At 46.1% G+C, this 20,343-nt stretch overlaps 1 protein-coding gene across 2 annotated transcripts in view; it reads right to left on the reverse strand.

Moving 5' to 3' along the window:
- Window positions 1-17,603, reverse strand: part of dgki (diacylglycerol kinase, iota) — an 81,203-nt gene extending 63,600 nt beyond the window's left edge. For both annotated transcript variants that reach the window (XM_042300168.1, XM_042300167.1), the window contains exon 1: window positions 17,090-17,603. In XM_042300168.1, the coding sequence (XP_042156102.1) occupies window positions 17,090-17,322 (233 nt within the window). In that variant the 5' untranslated portion in view covers window positions 17,323-17,603. The remainder of the gene's footprint in view (window positions 1-17,089) is intronic.
- Window positions 17,604-20,343: the final 2,740 nt, after the last annotated feature.

Here is a 20,343-nt window from a genome sequence, read left to right on the forward strand (position 1 = left end):
TCTATTTCTCTCTCTCTCATTCTCCCTCTATTTCTCTCTCTCTGTTCTTCTCTCATTCTCCCTCTATTTCTCTTCTCTCATTCTCCCTCTATTTCTCTCTCTGTTCTTCTCTCATTCTCCCTCTATTTTCTCTCTCTGTTCTTCTCTCATTCTCCCTCTATTTTCTCTCTCTGTTCTTCTCTCATTCTCCCTCTATTTCTCTCTCTCTGTTCTTCTCTCATTCTCCCTCTATTTCTCTCTCTCTGTTCTTCTCTCATTCTCCCTCTATTTCTCTCTCTCTGTTCTTCTCTCATTCTCCCTCTATTTCTCTCTCTCTGTTCTTCTCTCATTCTCCCTCTATTTCTCTCTCTGTTCTTCTCTCATTCTCCCTCTATTTCTCTCTCTCTGTTCTTCTCTCATTCTCCCTCTCTCTCTGTTCTTTCTCTCTCTCTGTTCTTCTCTCATTCTCCCTCTATTTCTCTCTCTCTGTTCTTCTCTCATTCTCCCTCTATTTCTCTCTCTGTTCTTCTCTCATTCTCCCTCTATTTCTCTCTCTCCGTTCTTCTCTCATTCTCCCTCTATTTCTCTCTCTGTTCTTCTCTCATTCTCCCTCTATTTCTCTCTCTGTTCTTCTCTCATTCTCCCTCTATTTCTCTCTCTGTTCTTCTCTCATTCTCCCTCTATTTCTCTCTCTCCGATCTTCTCTCATTCTCCCTCTATTTCTCTCTCTGTTCTTCTCTCATTCTCCCTCTATTTCTCTCTCTGTTCTTCTCTCATTCTCCCTCTATTTCTCTCTCTGTTCTTCTCTCATTCTCCCTCTATTTCTCTCTCCGATCTTCTCTCATTCTCCCTCTATTTCTCTCTCATTCTCCCTCTATTTCTCTCTCTGTTCTTCTCTCATTCTCCCTCTATTTTCTCTCTCTGTTCTTCTCTCATTCTCCCTCTATTTCTCTCTCTCTGTTCTTCTCTCATTCTCCCTCTATTTCTCTCTCTCTGTTCTTCTCTCATTCTCCCTCTATTTTCTCTCTCTGTTCTTCTCTCATTCTCCCTCTATTTCTCTCTCTCTGTTCTTCTCTCATTCTCTTCTCTATTCTCTCTCTCTGTTCTTCTCTCATTCTCCCTCTATTTCTCTCTCATTCTCCCTCTATTTCTCTCTCTGTTCTTCTCTCATTCTCCCTCTATTTCTCTCTCTGTTCTTCTCTCATTCTCCCTCTATTTCTCTCTCTCCGTTCTTCTCTCATTCTCCCTCTATTTCTCTCTCTGTTCTTCTCTCATTCTCCCTCTATTTCTCTCTCTCTGTTCTTCTCTCATTCTCCCTCTATTTCTCTCTCTGTTCTTCTCTCATTCTCCCTCTATTTCTCTCTCTGTTCTTCTCTCATTCTCCCTCTCTCTCTCTGTTTCTCTCTCATTCTCTCATTCTCCCTCTATTTCTCTCTCATTCTCCCTCTATTTCCTTCTCTCATTCTCCCTCTATTTCTCTCTCTCCGATCTTCTCTCATTCTCCCTCTATTTCTCTCTCATTCTCCCTCTATTGCTCTCTCTGCTCTTCTCTCATTCTCCCTCTATTGCTCTCTCTGTTCTTCTCTCATTCTCCCTCTATTTCTCTCTCATTCTCCCTCTATTGCTCTCTCTGCTCTTCTCTCATTCTCCCTCTATTTCTCTCTCTGTTCTTCTCTCATTCTCCCTCTATTTCTCTCTCTGTTCTTCTCTCATTCTCCCTCTATTTCTCTCTCTCTGTTCTTCTCTCATTCTCCCTCTATTTCTCTCTCTCTGTTCTTCTCTCATTCTCCCTCTATTTCTCTCTCTCTGTTCTTCTCTCATTCTCCCTCTATTTCTCTCTCTCTGTTCTTCTCTCATTCTCCCTCTATTTCTCTCTCTCTGTTCTTCTCTCATTCTCCCTCTATTTCTCTCTCTCTGTTCTTCTCTCATTCTCCCTCTATTTCTCTCTCATTCTCCCTCTATTTCTCTCTCTCTGCTCTTCTCTCATTCTCCCTCTATTTCTCTCTATCTGTTCTTCTCTCATTCTCCCTCTATTTCTGTCTCTCTGTTCTTCTCTCATTCTCCCTCTATTTCCTTCTCTCATTCTCCCTCTATTTCTCTCTCTGTTCTTCTCTCATTCTCCCTCTATTTCTCTCTCTGTTCTTCTCTCATTCTCCCTCTATTTCTCTCTCTCTGTTCTTCTCTCATTCTCCCTCTATTTCTCTCTCTCTGCTCTTCTCTCATTCTCCCTCTATTTCTCTCTCTCCGTTCTTCTCTCATTCTCCCTCTATTTCTCTCTCTGTTCTTCTCTCATTCTCCCTCTATTTCTCTCTCTGTTCTTCTCTCATTCTCCCTCTATTTCTCTCTCTGTTCTTCTCTCATTCTCCCTCTATTTCTCTCTCTCTGTTCTTCTCTCATTCTCCCTCTATTTCTCTCTCTCTGTTCTTCTCTCATTCTCCCTCTATTTCTCTCTCTGTTCTTCTCTCATTCTCCCTCTATTTCTCTCTCTCTGTTCTTCTCTCATTCTCCCTCTATTTCTCTCTCTGTTCTTCTCTCATTCTCCCTCTATTTCTCTCTCTCCGATCTTCTCTCATTCTCCCTCTATTTCTCTCTCATTCTCCCTCTATTGCTCTCTCTGCTCTTCTCTCATTCTCCCTCTATTGCTCTCTCTGTTCTTCTCTCATTCTCCCTCTATTTCTCTCTCATTCTCCCTCTATTTCTCTCTCTCTGTTCTTCTCTCATTCTCCCTCTATTTTCTCTCTCTGTTCTTCTCTCATTTTCTCTCTCTCTCTTCTTCTCTCATTCTCCCTCTATTTCTCTCTCTCTGCTCTTCTCTCATTCTCCCTCTATTTCTCTCTCTCTCTGCTCTTCTCTCATTCTCCCTCTATTTCTCTCTCATTCTCCCTCTATTTCTCTCTCTCTGTTCTTCTCTCATTCTCCCTCTATTTCTCTCTCTCTTCTTCTCTCATTCTCCCTCTATTTCTCTCTCTCCGATCTTCTCTCATTCTCCCTCTATTTCTCTCTCATTCTCCCTCTATTTCTCTCTCTCCGATCTTCTCTCATTCTCCCTCTATTTCTCTCTCATTCTCCCTCTATTTCTCTCTCTCTGTTCTTCTCTCATTCTCCCTCTATTTCTCTCTCTCTGTTCTTCTCTCATTCTCTCTCTCTATGTTCTTCTCTCATTCTCCCTCTATTTCTCTCTCATTCTCCCTCTATTTCTCTCTCTCTATGTTCTTCTCTCATTCTCCCTCTATTTCTCTCTCTCTGTTCTTCTCTCATTCTCCCTCCGTTCTGCCTCTTTCATGCTACGGAAGAAACGAAGCAGCACATTATTCCATAAACCCTACCCGGCAACCCCAAGCTTTAATGGCATATCTCTCTGCCGCTCTCTCTTCCTCTTTCTCTCTCTCTCTTTCAGTTCTCCCTCTATTTCTCTCTCTGTTCTTCTCTCATTCTCCCGCATTCTCTCTTTCACACGGGGTCGTGACACCTCAGTAATAACCCAGTGTGTGTGTGTGTGTGTGTGTGTGTGAAATAGTTCCGTGTGTGTGTGTGTGTGTGTGTGTGTGTGTGTGTGTGTGTGTGTTGTGTGTGTGCGTGTGTGCGTGTGCTGCGTTCGCCTGTGTGCACGTGTCTGTGTGTGCAGTACTGCGGGGAAGAATCTGAAGCATACTGCTCTCCATGCCTGTGTGCACAGAAGAAGAAAAGGTGAACCATCATATCAGAATATAGAGTTCGAATAGACCGACCAGGGGAAAAAGGACTGAACCATCATACTGCTCTCCATGTATTTGATAGAGTTCCGAATAGACCGACCAGAAGAAGAAAAGGACTGAACCATCATATCAGAATATAGAGTTCCGAATAGACCGACCAGAAGAAGAAAAGGACTGAACCATCATATCAGAATATAGAGTTCCGAATAGACCGACCAGAAGAAGAAAAGGACTGAACCATCATATCAGAATATAATAATAATAACAGTTTAATGTAGTTTAATTTCTGGTACAAAACATTGACCCAGGTGGGACTGAAGGGAAAACTGAGATGGAATAATGTTGTAATAGGGTTAGAATGAGGTCGTAACAACATTGTATCACAGTTTAAACAAGAGTTAGATTGTATTCATGTTGTAATAGAGTTAGGCAACGGTTATAATAAGGTTAGAGTTGAGTAGGAATAACGTTGGAACTGAATTAGACAGAGGTTAGGCTTGCTGCTGAGGGAGTGGTGTCTCCTGGCTTCTGTCTCACTCTCATCTCCTCACTGGCTAATAGAATCAATGATTTACTAAATGAGGCTCTGCTACCCAGAGCAATCAGTCCACGCTGGAACAGAGCAGGGTAAACACACACACAACCTCCCAGGCCACAGCTGGAGAGCTGTTCTAGAATTACTGAGATCTCCAAACAACTGTTGTGTGTATTGTGTGCTGTGTGTGTGCGTGTGTGTGTGTGTGTGTGTGTGTGTGTGTGTGTGTGTGTGTGTGTGTGTGTGTGTGTGTGTGTGTGTGTGTGTGTGTGTGTGTGTGTGTGTGTGTGCACAGAGAAATTCACAGAGTAAAGCTCACATGCATCAAGACTATTGCAATTAACTCCCACACCTGTCTGGATGCTAGAACCACAGAATTGTATTCTGTGTGTGTTGTGTGTGTGTGTGTGTGTGTGTGTGTGTGTGTGTGTGTGTGTGTGTGTGTGTGTGTGTGTGTGTGTGTGACTGGTAGGATTACAGAACACTGCTAGTCCCTCAGCACTCAGAGATGAGCTAATGCCTTGCTTGCTCACACACACACACACACACACACACACACACACACACACACACACACGCACACACATGCACACACACACACAAACTCTGCTCACACATTAATCCTGACACATTGGCAGATCATGCACTAGGATGAGGATGTGAGAGGTCTGCATCACCTCCTCTCTCTCTCTCCTCTCCCTCTCTTTCTCTCTCTGCCTCCCTCTCTCCATTCTCTCTCCTCTCCCTCTCTCCATTCTCTATCCTCTCCCTCTCTTTCTCTCTCTGCCTCCCTCTCTTTCTCTCTCTGCCTCCATCTCTCCATTCTCTCTCCTCTCCCTCTATTTCTCTCTCCTCTCCCTCTCGTTCTCTCTCTGCCTCCCTCTCTCGATTATCCTCTCCCTCTCTCTCCTCTCCCTCTATTTCTCTCTCCTCTCCCTCTCGTTCTCTCTCCTCTCCCTCTCTCGATTATCCTCTCCCTCTCTCTCCTCTCACTCTTACCATTCTCTCTCCTATCCCTCTCCATTCTCTATCCTCTCCCTCTCTCTATTCTCTCTCCTCTCCCTCTCTCCAATCTCTCTCTGCCTCCCTCTCTCCATTCTCTCTCGCCTCCCTCTCTCCATTCTCTCTCCTCTCCCTCTCTTTCTCTCCTCTCCCTCTCTTTCTCTCTCTTCCTGTCTCTCTCCATTCTCTCTCCTCTCCCTCTCTTTCTCTCTTTGCCTCCCTCTCTCCATTCTCTCTCCTGTCCCTCTATTTCTCTCTCTGCCTCCCTTTCTCCATTCTCTCTCCTCTCCCTCTCTTTCTCTCTCTGCCTCCCTCTCGCCATTCTCTCTCCTCTCCCTCTCTTTCTCTCTCTGCCTCCCTCTCGCCATTCTCTCTCCTCTCCCTCTCTTTCTCTCTCTGCCTCCCTCTCTCCATTCTCCTCTCCCTCTCCATTCTCTCTCCTCTCACTCTTACCATTCTCTCTCCTATCCCTCTCCATTCTCTCTCCTCTCCCTCTCTTTCTCTCTCTGCCTCCCTCTCTCCATTCTCCTCTCCCTCTCCATTCTCTCTCCTCTCACTCTTACCATTCTCTCTCCTATCCCTCCTCCATTCTCTCCTCCTCTCCCTCTCTCCATTCTCTCTCTGCCTCTCCTCTCTCCATTCTCTCTCTGCCTCCCTCTCGCCATTCTCTCTCTCCCTCTCTTTCTCTCCCTCTCTTTCTCTCTCTGCCTCCCTCTCGCCATTCTCTCTCCTCCATTCCCTCTCTTTCTCTCTCTGCCTCCCTCTCTCCATTCTCTCTCCTCTCCCTCTCTCCATCCTCTCTCCTCTCCCTCTCTCCATTCTCTCTCCTCTCCCTCTCTCCATTCTCTCTCCTCTCCCTCTCTCCATTCTCTCTCTGCCTCCCTCTCTCCATTCTCTCTCCTCTCCCTCTCGTTCAATTCAATTCAAGGGGCTTTATTGGCATGGGAAACATGTGTTAACATTGCCAAAGCAAGTGAGGTAGATAATATACAAAAGTGAAATAAACAATACAAATTAACAGTAAACATTACACATACAGAAGTTTCAAAACAATAAAGACATTACAAATGTCATATTATATATATACAGTGTTTTAACAATGTACAAATGGTTAAAGAACACAAGGGAAAATAAATAAGCATAAATATGGGTTGTATTTACAATGGTGTTTGTTCTTCACTGGTTGCCCTTTTCTCGTGGCAACAGGTCACAATTCTTGCTGCTGTGATGGCACACTGTGGAATTTCCCCCAGTAAATATGGGAGTTTATCAAAATTGGATTTGTTTTCGAATTCTTTGTGGATCTGTGTAATATGAGGGAAATATGTCTCTCTAATATGGTCATACATTGGGCAGGAGGTTAAGAAGTGCAGCTCAGTTTCCACCTCATTTTGTGGGCAGTGAGCACATAGCCTGTCTTCTCTTGAGAGCCAGGTCTGCCTACAGCGGCCTTTCTCAATAGCAAGGCTATGCTCACTGAGTCTGTACATAGTCAAAGCTTTCCTTAAGTTTGGGTCAGTCACAGTGGTCAGGTATTCTGCCACTGTGTACTCTCTGTTTAAGGCCAAATAGCATTATAGTTTGCTCTGTTTTTTTGTTAATTCTTTCCAATGTGTCAAGTAATTATCTTTTTGTTTTCTCATGATTTGGTTGGGTCTAATTGTGCTGCTCTCCTGGGGCTCTGTGGGGTGTGTTTGTGTTTCTGAACAGAGCCCCAGGACCAGCTTGCATAGGGGACTCTTCTCCAGGTTCATCTCTCTGTAGGTGATGGCTTTGTTATGGAAGGTTTGGGAATCGCTTCCTTTTAGGTGGTTGTAGAATCTAACCTGTTGGTACTAGGGGGCAGTATTTTCATTTTTGGAAAAAAAACGTTCCCAAATTAAACGGGATATTTTGTCAGGACGAGATGCCAGAATATGCATATAATTAGGATAGAAAACACTCATGTTTCCAAAACTGTAAAAATATTGTCTGTGAGTATAACAGAACTGATGTTACAGGCGAAAGCCTGAGAAAAATCCATCCGGAAGTGACTCATCTTTTGAAAGCCCTGCGTTCCGATGCGTCCCTATTGAGCTGTGAATGCCCTATCAACCAGATTACGCTTTCTACGTATTCCCCAAGGTGTCTACAGCATTGTGACATAGTTTTACGCATTTATGTTGAAGAATACCCGTAGGCGGCTTCATTGCGCAAGTGGTCAGCTGATGCTCCCAGAGAGATTCTTGCATAAAATACAGAGGTAGCCATTATTCCAATCGCTTCTACTGAGACACCAATTGTCCCGGTTGATATATTTCCGAATAGATATTTGAAAAACACCTTGAAGATTGATTATAAACAACGTTTGCCATGTTTCTGTCGATATTATGGAGCTAATTTGGAATATTTTTCGGCGTTGTCGTGACCACAATATCCGGTCGATTTCTCAGCCAAACGTGAAGAACAAACGGAGCTATTTCGCCTACAAAAATAAGATTTTGGGAAAAAATAAACTTTGGCTATCTACCTGGGAGTCTCGTGAGTGAAAACATCCGAAGATCATCAAAGGTAAACGATTTAATTTGATTGCGTTTCTGATTTTCGTGACAAGGTTGCCTGCTGCTAGCAAGGCATAATGCTATGCTAGGCTATCGATAAACTTACACAAATGCTTGTCTAGCTTTGGCTGTAAAGCACATTTTGAACATCTGAGATGACAGTGTGATTAACAAAAGGCTAAGCTGTGATCCAATATATTTCACTTGTGATTTTCATGAATAGGAAGATTTTCTAGGAAGATTTATGTCCGTTGCGTTATGCTAATTAGTGTCAGATGATGACACTCCCGTGCACGGTCCCGTGGACGGAGGATATTTTTGCAGAATTTTTTCTCTCTCCTCTCCCTCTATTTCTCTCTCTGCCTCCCTCTCTCCTCTCCCTCTATTTCTCTCTCTGCCTCCCTCTCTCCTCTCCCTCTATTTCTCTCTCTGCCTCCCTCTCTTTCTCTCTCTCTGCCTCCCTCTCTCCTCTCCCTCTATTTCTCTCTCTGCCTCCCTCTCTCCTCTCCCTCTATTTCTCTCTCTGCCTCCCTCTCTTTCTCTCTCTCTGCCTCCCTCTCTCCTCTCCCTCTATTTCTCTCTCTGCCTCCCTCTCCATTCTCTCTCCTCTCCCTCTCTTTCTCTTTCTCTGCCTCCCTCTCTCCATTCTCTCTCCTCTCCCTCTATTTCTCTCTCTGCCTCCCTCTCTCCATTCTCTCTCTACCTCCCTCTCTCCATTCTCTCTACACTCCCTCTCTTTCTCTCTCTGCCTCCCTCTCTCCATTCTCTCTCTGCCTCCCTCTCTATTGCGCTCTGCCTCCATCTCTCCATTCTCTATCCTCTCCCTCTCTCCATTCTCTCTCCTCTCCCTCTCTCCATTCTCTATCCTCTCTCTCTGCCTCCCTCTCTTTCTCTCTCTGCCTCCCTCTCTCTTCTCTCTCTGCCTCCCTCTCTCCATTCTCTCTCTGCCTCCCTCTCTCCAATCTCTCTCCTCTCCCTCTCTTTCTCTCTCTGCCTCCCTCTCTTACTCTCGCTGCCTCCCTCTCTCCATTCTCTCGCCTCTCCCTCTCTCCATTCTCTCTCCTCTCCCTCTATTCCTCTCTCTGCCTCCCTCTCTCCATTCGCTCTCCTCTCCCTCTTTTTCTCTCTCTGCTTCCCTCTCTCGATTCTCCTCTCCCTCCATTCTCTCTCCTCTCACTCTCTCCACTCTCTCTCCTCTCCCTCTCCATTCTCTCTCCTCTCCCTCTCTCCATTCACTCTCGTCTCCCTCTCTAATTCTCTCTCTGCCTCCCTCTCTCCATTCTCTCTCCTCTCCTTCTCTTTGCCACCCTCTCTCCATTCTCTCTCCTCTCCCTCTCTGTCTCTCTCTGCCACCCTCTCCCTCACTTTCTCTCTCTTCCTGTCTCTCTCCATTCTCTCTACTCTCCATCTCTTTCTCTCTCTGCCTCCCTCTCTCCATTCTCTCTCCTCTCTATCCATTTCTCTCTCTGCCTCCCTCTCTCCATTCTCTCTCCTCTCCCTCTCTTTCTCTCTCTGCCACGCTCTCTCCATTCTCTCTCCTCTCCCTCTCTTTCTCTCGCCTCTCCCTCTCCATCCTCTCTCCTGTCCCTCTCTCCATTATCTCTCCTCTCCCTCTCTTTCTCTCGCCTCTCCCTCTCCATCCTCTCTCCTGTCCCTCTCTCCATTATCTCTCCTCTCCCTCTCTTTCTCCTTCCATTCTCTCCTCTTCCTCTCTTTCTCCTCTCCCTCTCTCCATTCTCTCTCCTCTCCCTCTCACCATTCTCTCTCTGTTTCCTTCTCTCCATTCTCTCTCCTCTCACTCTCTCCACTCTCTCTCCTCTCCCTCTCTCCATTCTCTCTCCTCTCCTTCTCTTTGCCACCCTCTCTCCATTCTCTCTCCTCTCCCTCTCTGTCTCTCTCTGCCACCCTCTCCCTCACTTTCTCTCTCTTCCTGTCTCTCTCCATTCTCTCTACTCTCCATCTCTTTCTCTCTCTGCCTCCCTCTCTCCATTCTCTCTCCTCTCCCTCTCTTTCTCTCTCTGCCACCCTCTCCCTCACTTTCTCTCTCTTCCTGTCTCTCTCCATTCTCTCTACTCTCCATCTCTTTCTCTCTCTGCCTCCCTCTCTCCATTCTCTCTCCTCTCCCTCTCTTTCTCTCTCTGCCTCCCTCTCTCCATTCTCTCCTCTCCGTCTATTTCTCTCTCTGCCTCCCTCTCTCTATTCTCTCTCCTCTCCCTCTCTTTCTCTCTCCTCTCCCTCTCCATCCTCTCTCCTCTCCCTCTCTCCATTCTCTCTCCTCTCCCTCTCCATCCTCTCTCCTCTCCCTCTCTCCATTCTCTCCTCTCCCTCTCTTTCTCTCTCCTCTCCCTCTCTCCAATCTCTCTCCTCTCCTTCTCTTTCTCTGTCTGCCTGTCTCTCTCCATTCTCTCTCCTCTCCCTCTCTTTCTCTCTCTGCCTCCCTCTCTCCATTCTCTCTCCTCTCCCTCTCTTTCTCACTCTGCCTGTCTCTCTCCATTCTCTCTCCTCTCCCTCTCTCCATTGTCTCTCTGCCTCCCTCTCTTCTCTCTCTGCCTCCCTCTCTCCATTGTCTCTCTGCCTCCCTCTCTCCATTCTCTCTCCTCTCCCTCTCTTTCTCTCTCTGCCTCCCTCTCTCCATTCTCTCTCCTCTCCCTCTCTTTCTCTCTCTGCCTCCCTCTCTCCATTCTCTCTCCTCTCCCTCTCTTTCTCTCTCTGCCTCCCTCTCTTCTCTCTCTGCCTCCCTCTCTCCATTGTCTCTCTGCCTCCCTCTCTTTCTCTTTCTGCCTCCCTCTCTCTCTCTGCCTCCCTCTCTTTCTCTCTCTGCCTCCCTCTCTCCATTCTCTCTCCTCTCCCTCTCTTTCTCTCTCTGCCTCCCTCTCTCCATTCTCTCTCTGCCTCCCTCTCTCAATTCTCTCTCCTCGTCCTCTCTTTCTCTCTCCTCTCCCTTTCTCCATTCTCTCTCCTCTCCCTCTCTCCATTCTCTCTCCTCTCCCTCTCTTTCTCTCTCTGCCTCCCTCTCTCCATCGACTCTCCTCTCCCTCTATTTCTCTCTCTGCCTCCCTCTCTCCATTCTGTCTCCTCTCCTTCTCTCCATTCTCTCTCCTCTCCCTCTCTCCATTCTCTCTCCTCTCCCTCTCTTTCTCTCTTTGCCTAACTCTCTTTCTCTCTCTGCCTCCCTCTCTCCATTCTCTCTCTGCCTCCCTCTCTTCCTCTCTCTGCCTCCGTATCTCCATTGACTCTCCTCTCCCTCTATTTCTGTCTCTGCCTCTCTATTCTCTCTCCTCTCCCTCTCTTTCTCTCTCTGCCTCCCTCTCTCCATTCTCTTTCCTCTCCCTCTCTCCATTCCCTCTCCTCTCCCTCTCTTTCTCTCTCTGCCTCCCTCTCTTTCTCTCTCTGCCTGCCTCTCTCCATTGTCTCTCTGCCTCCCTCTCTCCATTTTCTCTCCTCTCCCTCTCTCCATTCTCTCTCCTCTCCCTCTCTTTCTCTCTCTCTGCCCCCCTCTCTTTCTCTCCCTGCCTTCCTCTCTCCATTCTCTCTCTGCCTCCCTCTCTCCATTCTCTCTCCTCTCCCTCTCTCCATTCTCTCTCCTCTCCCTCTCTTCCTCTCTCAGCCAGACGTGTGTCACAGTGATGGAGTCACTCTCAGCTCAGTTGGGCTGACTGTGGCACCGCCAGATGGACTGGACAGGTCCGAGAGAGAGAGAGAGAGGGGGGGGGTGTATTTGTCTAGGCAGAGAGCTCTGACTGGAAAAACAGCAGGTTTAACAGGCACACACCACACCTGTTCCTGTTCAGCCATCCACTCTGGGGCCAAGTGAATCCTGCTGAAGCTTGGGGCTGTAGTAGGGCCCCTCAGCCTGGTCTGCCTGGTGCTGGGTGATGTGATGTTGGGGGGGGCAGGAGCCAGGCAGCAGGAAAAGCCTCTTACAGCCAGTCAGACACCAAATAAGGAGAGACTGACTCCACACAGCCTGAACATCCAATCCCCTTAATGCCTCATCACGCTGCATTATGGGAGAAAAACACCAGCCGCCAGCCCCAACCTCAGCGCTGCTCTGCTCTGGAAAATGCCAGGAGACAGAGAGACCTTTTAAAGGAATAATCTGTCCTCTACTCCTAAAACAGACATCACCCCATTCCTCTCCTCACCACACAGATTAAGACTGACGGTTACCTACGCACTCCAATCAAATAAAACACTGGCATGCACACACACACACCTATCACATACACACACACATACACACACACACACACCTCTCACACACACCTCACACATATCTTAGTGTCAGACAACCAGGACCGGGTATTACAACCCACATGGAGGAGGATGTGTCACACTAATATTGTCCTAGTGTGTGTGTGTGTGTGTGTGTGTGTGTGTGTGTGTGTGTGTGTGTGTGTGTGTGTGTGTGTGTGTGTGTGTGTGTGTGTGTGTGTGTGTTGCATGTGCGCGTACTGCGTGTGTTTACGCATGCGTGCGATTCACAGATTCATGATTAAAACCCCTACACACACACAGAACCCCCAACCATCCCACACACGCAGCTCAAACACACACCGCTCCAATGCCTCATTCTCATTCACCAGCTGTCAAAACTCCAGAAACTCAGCAGCTGTCCACCTCCTCGCACCAAACCAAAGCACAGAGAATGATCAACTCCTCCTCTCCCTTTGTAATCAAAGGGTTTATTTAAAGGGGTCACCCCCTGGGCCCTGATCTTTGAGCCCCTGTTTGTCTGTCTTGTCCGTCTGGTTGCTCCCTATGCCTTCTGCCTGCTTGAGAAATACACGAGAAGTCACTGAATGAAGGGAGAGAGAGAGAGAGAGAGACAGAGACAGAGACAGAGAGAGAGGAGACAAGGGGGATCATTGAAACAGGCCAGATAGAAGCAGACAGTTGTAAGCCCTCTCTCTGCTGCAGAGACAGCCGTTCAGTGTGTTATCATTATGTATTCATCTGTATATAACGATGGCGTCAGCAGCACGCTGTCTCTGTGGCACATGACTAAGTTAGAGAGGAAACTGAGGGGATGTACTTCCTCCCTGTTGTACAGCCCAGAGAGAGATGAGAGAGAGAGAGAGAGAGAGAGAGAGAGAGAGAGAGAGAGAGATGAGACGAGAGAGAGAGATAGAGAGATAAAGAGAGAGAGAGAGGTTGTATAGCTCAGAGTCAGCCTTGAATAATGACAACATTTTGTATTGTATTTCCCATAGACAACCACTACCAGGCCCAGGCTCTTCCCAAGGACATCCAACCACTAACAGGCCCAGTGCAAAGTTAAAGCTAGAATCCTTAGTTGCTATATCCATTTCTGGACTTCTATGAGATATACCCATCATTCTTGAAGACTATAACCTATAAAGGCCTCACGAGCTTAGTCCAACTGTCGTACTCCATTAGGACCCAAAATATAAGCTTGTCAACAACGCAAATGTAAACAAACACTGTTATAGGCTCAAAACATGGTTAAAACTATACATTTGATGTCATGGATGTCAGTCCGTAGCCATGGATACATTTCTCCAGCCCCACAGTTAACTAGCGACACAGGAGGACGCTTTGTTATCGTTTTAGTTAAGGATGAGGTTTTGGATGAGGTTTTGGCAGCTCAGTTGATATACAGCATGAAGCGGTAGAGGTACAGTAGGCCCAGATCTGACTGAAGGCTACGTCCTCTCTCCTCCGTTCTCTCTCTCCACCTTTTGAAACAAAGGTTAAAAGATCAACGAGAAGAGGTGACGTGGAGCCCAAACGTGGACGACAATGCACTTGTAATGAAATGAGAAGCTCCTTCCCCACTCGCGTGTCATCGGGCCGATGACGTTTACAGGGGCGGATCCCAAAATAAATGTGTAAAGTGTAAAGTGGTCAAAATAAATGAAGTAAGTTGTGCAAGACATTTTAGAAGATAAAAGGATGAGTAGCATGTTGTTTTTAAATGTGCTCCGTGCTTTTCTCCTTCAACAACGCTACATCTGATTCTAATGGGTTGTGGCAGATATCGAAACTCTTCCGCGGTAGGATGCACTTGTGCTTCCTCGCCAAAAGGAGGCTATCGAGGAGGAGAGGGCCGTCTTCCGTTCGCCTACTAACAAATTGACACACTCCTCGACCACTCGACCCCAGTTTCCCAGAGGTCACAGAGGAGAAAGCACGAAGGAGAGGAAACGGGGGATGGTCTTTTGTCCAAACAAGAAAAGGTCTATGAACTTCTTTCCATCGGAGTTTGTCAGGAACAGAAATCCATGAATATGCATGTTGAACTGTTCATGTATCATCAATTAGGACTCTGATTGGCTGTTCAAAAAAGCCCAAGTCTCTTTCTGAGGCCAAGTTCCAGGCTGAGCGCTCTACTCTCACACTGTGATAACTGATTACTGTAAACCCATAAAGGCCTGCTGTGGAGTTTTACGCCAATATTTGAGTCTGGGTAATGGATGTTGTGGCCTTTTCATGGCAAACAGACCTTGCCCAATTCTGGGCCGGATTTGGACCGGAACCAATTTTGCTGTCAGCGTCTGTCTGTTCTGGTCAGTTCAATGCTTCCTTCAGTTACTGCAGGCAGGGACTGCGATCAGGGAACCAAATCCAGAAAGTGTCTCAGAGTAGGAGTGCTGATCTCAGATCTGTCCATATAATCTTATTCATTGTGACCTAAAAGGCAGAACTGATCCTAGAACAGCACTCCTATTCAGAGACGCTTTGTGGATGAGGGCCCAGATATCAGAGTTGATGTTATTGCATCTTGTTCCGTTTCTCTCTGTGTGGTTGTTAATCTTCTCTCTGTTGTTGGGTGACCTGGTTGGGGATCATCACCATCTCTAATTGGGAGATGAAATGAAAACGATTTTATCCCACATGAGAGAGAAAGGCTTTGAACGTCTCCCTCTGGGAGATAGGCTACCCACATACAACACAGACAAGCACACATGCGAACGCATGCAAACACACACTTGGGTACACACACACACACTCATGCACAAGCACACTTGCTAATACGCATTCACTCACAGACACACACACAGTGGACTAATTATCAGAGTTTCTATGGCGGATACATAAGTTAAATTGAGTCAGATTCAGTGAGAGTCAGTTGAAGAGTGTTGTGAGTGAAACGGTAATTTCACAGTATTTCACATAAAGGTGCAAGACACAATGCTCTATTCTCTCTCTCACACACACACACAGTGGTGTAAAGTACTTAAGTAAAAATATTTTAATGTACTACATAAGCAGTTGTTTTGGGTATCTGTACTTTACTTTACTATTTATATTTTTGGCTAAATGTACTTGAAATTCACTACATTCCTAAATAAAATAATGTACTTTTTACCTCATATTTTCACCGGACACCTAAAAGTACTCGCTACATTTTGAATGCTTAGCAGGTGGTGAAAATAGTCCAATTCACACACTTACCAAAAGAACATCCCTGGTCATCTCTACTGTCGCCGATCTGGCAGACTCATTAAAGACACTTTTTTTTTCGGTAAATGATGTCTGAGTGTTGGAGTGCGGCCCTGACTATCCGTAAATAAATGTAAAATAAGAAAATGATGCCATCTGGTTTGCGTAATATAAGGACTTTTTTATTACGTATAAATTTAGTTTTGATACTTAAGTATATTTAAAACCAAAAACTTTTACTCAAGTAGTATTTTACTGGGTGACTTTCACTTTTACTTGAGTCATTTTATATTAAGGTATCTTTACTGTGCCTCAAGTATGACAATTAGTTTTTTTTTTCGACCACTGCACACACACACATACTGTACACACACACATACTGTACACACACACATACTGTACACACACACGCTGGCTGTCTGAGGGCGAAATTTATGCGTAGCAGACAGAGACGTCTCAGAATAGATGAAAGGACCGAGAGCTTTCTGGGAACACAGTCCTGTGTGATCACTCACCCAGTAGGAGTCAGCTCAATGTGGGGATACAACACACTAAGTACACTCTCTCTATTCTCACTTTTCTCTATCTATCTATCTATCTATCTATCTATCTATCTATCTATCTATCTATCTATCTATCTATCTATCTATCTATCTATCTATCTATCTGTCTGTCTGTCTGTCTGTCTGTCTGTCTGTCTGTCTGTCTGTCTGTCTGTCTGTCTGTCTGTCTGTCTGTCTGTCTGTCTGAAGAAGATACCTATTACAGGTCTGAAAAGAGTCATTGTTACACACACACACACACACACACACACACACACACACACACACACACACACACACACACACACACACACACACTTAGAGCCTTTGATGTTCAACAGCATAATTTCTCAGGTTTCTTTGAATCACACACATAGACCATAGTGAGCTTGGACTTCAAACAGACACAGGAGCTGCATGTAATCATGATGCATTCATTCACTATGGCTACTACAAACCAGACAGACAGACAGACAGACAGACAGACAGACAGACAGACTAAAGATGTTAACATCTCTCCACTCAAACCAAAAGGCAAACAAATCATTAGGCGGTATTGATTTGACCTCCAAAGCAAACCGTTTTCCAATACAACAGGCAGACAGACACACACACACACACACACACAGACACAGACACACACACACACACACACACACACACACACACACACACACACACACACACACACACACAGACACACACACACACACACACACACACACACCGTCTCTCACTAAGTCAGAACGAAAGCTATAGCTTCCTCTGGGTGTTGTTGGGCATTAGCCAATTCCACAACCCCAGAAGCTACCTGTCTCAGCAGGCGATCCGAGCTGGCATTCGGGAGAATAGCCTGCCCTACACACACGGCGTGAGAATACATACATCACGGCGAGAGAACACACGAACACAGAAACACGGTCTGCAAATCAATAGAGCTAACCCCCTCTCCCCTCCCACACACAGAAAATACAACAATGCGCACACACACGATGGACACTAGGTCAGAAAGCCGGTGTGCTAAAAACCTATGCTGGTTCAGTCAGAGAGCCTACTCTGATAGTAAACACAATTTAATAATGTAAATGTCTACCATAATAGTAATAATACAGTATTTCAGAGGACCTTATGTCGGAAATATGTGTGCTGTCAAAATATATACATCTCTCTCTCTATATATATATATACATAGATGTGTGTGTGTGTCTGTTCATTGTGTTTTTGTCAATGTTTGTCAATAACAAACAACAGCCCAAGTGAATGTAAATGGGAAGAGAATGATCTACAGTCCTATAATCCCATTTTCGTCTCTTTTGTCTAAATCCTCGTTTTTATCCAAATGACGTCTAGCCCTTATTCCTGAAGGCTAGCCTTCTACCGTTGACTCACCTATACGAAATCTGTTTCCTAAAAGCCAGACCCTTTAATTTCTCCTCCAGCGTCTCCACCTCTATTTCGACGAGGCTACTGAACGTATCGCTGCCCCCCATGGCCTCCTCTTCGCCGCAGCCGGACTCGCTGTCATCCCCGGCCGCTTCCAGCGCGGTCATTCGACCGCTGAAGGTCCCGGGGTTGTGCTCCGCCTGGGACGGGCAGGGCTTGGCCAGGGGGTCCATGCTCATGCTGCGGACGGCACTGGACCCCCTCTCCCCTTCTACTGCGGGAGACAGAGACGGTATTCGGTGGGTATCGCTGGATGACAGTGTCCGTCCTTTTTATGGTCGCGGTGGTTGAAGGGATCCAATGCAGCGGGGACCGGTGTTCACCGCACGGTCAAGCACGCGCTGGTGATCGCGAACAACTAGTGCGAGTTGACGGTCTGGAAATGGCAGCAAGAGCTGCGGCGGCATCAACAAGCGTCAGCTCAACAGAAGCTCACGAGCTGCAGCAGGCAGCATCCATCTCCGGCCCCGACAAGGGCATTGTGGGATACTCCTGCTCCTCCTCACCATGCCTCAGCATCATCACTATGGTAAAAGTAGGGCAGAGCAGGGGTGGACTGGGACAACAATTCGGCCCTGGCATTCCATCCAAACCAGCCCACAGCACCGTGCGCACAGCCAACTAATTTCTCCCTGCTGTCACTGGTGACACTAACTTTGTTGGTGGCACCAGCCCATAATGTGGTCAGCCTAAGTCAATCGTAGACCTTCATTAAGAAGTGCAATACATAGGCTACTGAGGTATTTAAAAAAAGTTATTTCATCTAAGCAGTGGAAGCAGGAATGCATGATTCAATATATTTTGATGTGTAACCTAATCCAGGGATTGTCATGAATTTCGAGTTGACAATTAGAAACAGTTGCTATATAAAATGAAGATGACCAGTGTAGCTGTGTAAATTAAACATTAAAAATAAACAATGGCATGGAGGGAACTACATATACTAAACTATACATTTCGCAATAGTCCTTTGAAACACTTGTGTTATTTACAACACAGAAATCAACTACCCATCCACAGTTTCCTTATTAATCTTTGCCTAGCAATTTTACAATCACTCAAGTTTGGTAGCCGATGCTGTTGGATGCACTTTCTAGCCATGGGCGTAGTTGTTCATGCAGTGGTTACAATGTATCACTGATCAAACGTTCTCATTAAAGGTCTGCGTCATAACCATAGGAGCAAATGAGTATGGAACAGGGATAGACATCATTTTTACATGCAAATATGATTGGATACAGCGTTTGATTATTGAAATATCTGCCTCAATTTAACTTCAGAGTTGCTTTTTTCTTTCTGAGGGCTAATCGGGGACAATTTCAGAGACCGCTCTAGCCGGGGACAGGCCACAAGAATGTGGGATTGTCCCCGGAAATCAGGAACGACTGGTCAACCTAGTCAATATAGGACCCCAGAATTTCCTCAGTAAAATCAAATCAAATCAAACTTTATTTGTCACATGCGCCGAATACAACAAGTGTAGACTTTACCGTGAAATGCTTACTTACAAGCCCTTAACCAACAGTGCAGTTCAAGAAGTTCAGAAAATATTTACCAAACAAAGTAAAAAATTATAAAAGTAACTCAATAAAATAACAATAACGAGGCTATATACAGGGGGTACCGGTACAGAGTCAGTGTGCAGAGGTACAGGTTAGTTGAGGTCATTTGTACATGTAGGTAGGGGTGAAGTGACTATGCATAGATAATAAACAGCGAGTAGCAGCAGTGTACAAAACAAATGGGGGTGTCAATGTAAATAGTCCGGTGGCCGTTTGATTGTTCAGCAGTCTTATGCCTTGGGGGTAGAGATGTACTGGGCTGTACGCATTACCCTCTGTAGCGCCTTACGGTCAGATGCCGAGCAGTTGCCATACCAGGCGGTGAAGAAACCGGTCAGGATGCTCTTGATGCAGCTGTAGAACCTTTTGAGGATCTGAGGACCCATGCCAAATCTTTTCAGTCTCCCGAGGGGGAATATGTTTTGTCGTGCCCTCTTCACGACTGTCTTGATATGTTTGGACCATGTTAGCTTGTTGGGGATGTGGACACCAAGGAACCTGAAACTCTCAACCTGCTCAACTACAGCCTCTTCGATGCTCCTTTGTCTTGCTCACATTGAGGGAGAGGTTGTTGTCCTGGCACCACACTGTCAGGTCTCTGACCTCCTCCCTATAGACGTTCCGGCCTACCACTTTTGTGTCGTCAGAAAACGTAATAATGGTGTTGGAGTCGTGTTTGACCATGCAGTCGTGGGTGAACAGGGAGTACAAGAGGGAACTAAGTACACACCCCTGAGGGGCCCCAGTGTTGAGGATCAGCGTGGCAGATGTGTTGTTACCTACCCTTACCACCTGGGGGCGGCCCGTCAGGAAGTCCAGGATCCAGTTGCAGAGGGAGGTGTTTAGTCCCAGGGAACTAGGGTGTTGAACGCTGAGCTGTAGTCAATGAACCACATTCTCACATAGGTGTTCCTTTTGTCCAGGTGAGAAAGGGCAGTGTGGAGTGTGATTGAGATCGCGTCATCTGTGGATCTGTTGGGGCGGTATGCAAATTGGAGTGGGTCTAGGGCAGGTATTCCCAAACGGGGTTTGTTCTCTGTTTCTTTTCACATTTTCAAACAGTACATTTATATTTTCTAACGGGGCTACACATTTGGGTGAGTTATTTTTCTCGCCTGAGTAGCCTCGTTTCACTGCCAAAAATAAAATGAAACCATCTAGTGTTCCGCGAAATAACAACACAATGTCAAATACAGGTAGCCTAGTCAAACAATTAACATCCATTCACCTTACCCGTTACTCTCTCATGGGAAATCTTCACTCTTGCGCAGACATTTAGAAACTAAACATGAGCATTTGAAAAATAAGCCACAGGAGTTTTTTTGAGCGAGAATAAAGACGACTTTCGAGTAGTAAGAGATTCTTCCTGCTGCCGTGGATATGGCTGGGACAATACTGGGGGGAAAGGCCCAAAGAACTGTACAGACAAGGCCTTCCTCAAACAACACAAATGGACTTTGATGGTCAAGATGTGTTGGTATCTGTACTGATGGCGCAACGCTCCTGCAAGTAGTTGCTCCCAACTTCACTTGGGTACACTGCAGCATCCTCCGAGAGGCTCTTGGGTACACTGCAGCATCCTCCGAGAGGCTCTTGGGTACACTGCAGCATCCTCCGAGAGGCTCTTGCGTACACTGC

The sequence above is a fragment of the Oncorhynchus tshawytscha genome, linkage group LG17, assembly GCF_018296145.1.
Source record: "Oncorhynchus tshawytscha isolate Ot180627B linkage group LG17, Otsh_v2.0, whole genome shotgun sequence".
NCBI lineage: Eukaryota > Metazoa > Chordata > Actinopteri > Salmoniformes > Salmonidae > Oncorhynchus > Oncorhynchus tshawytscha.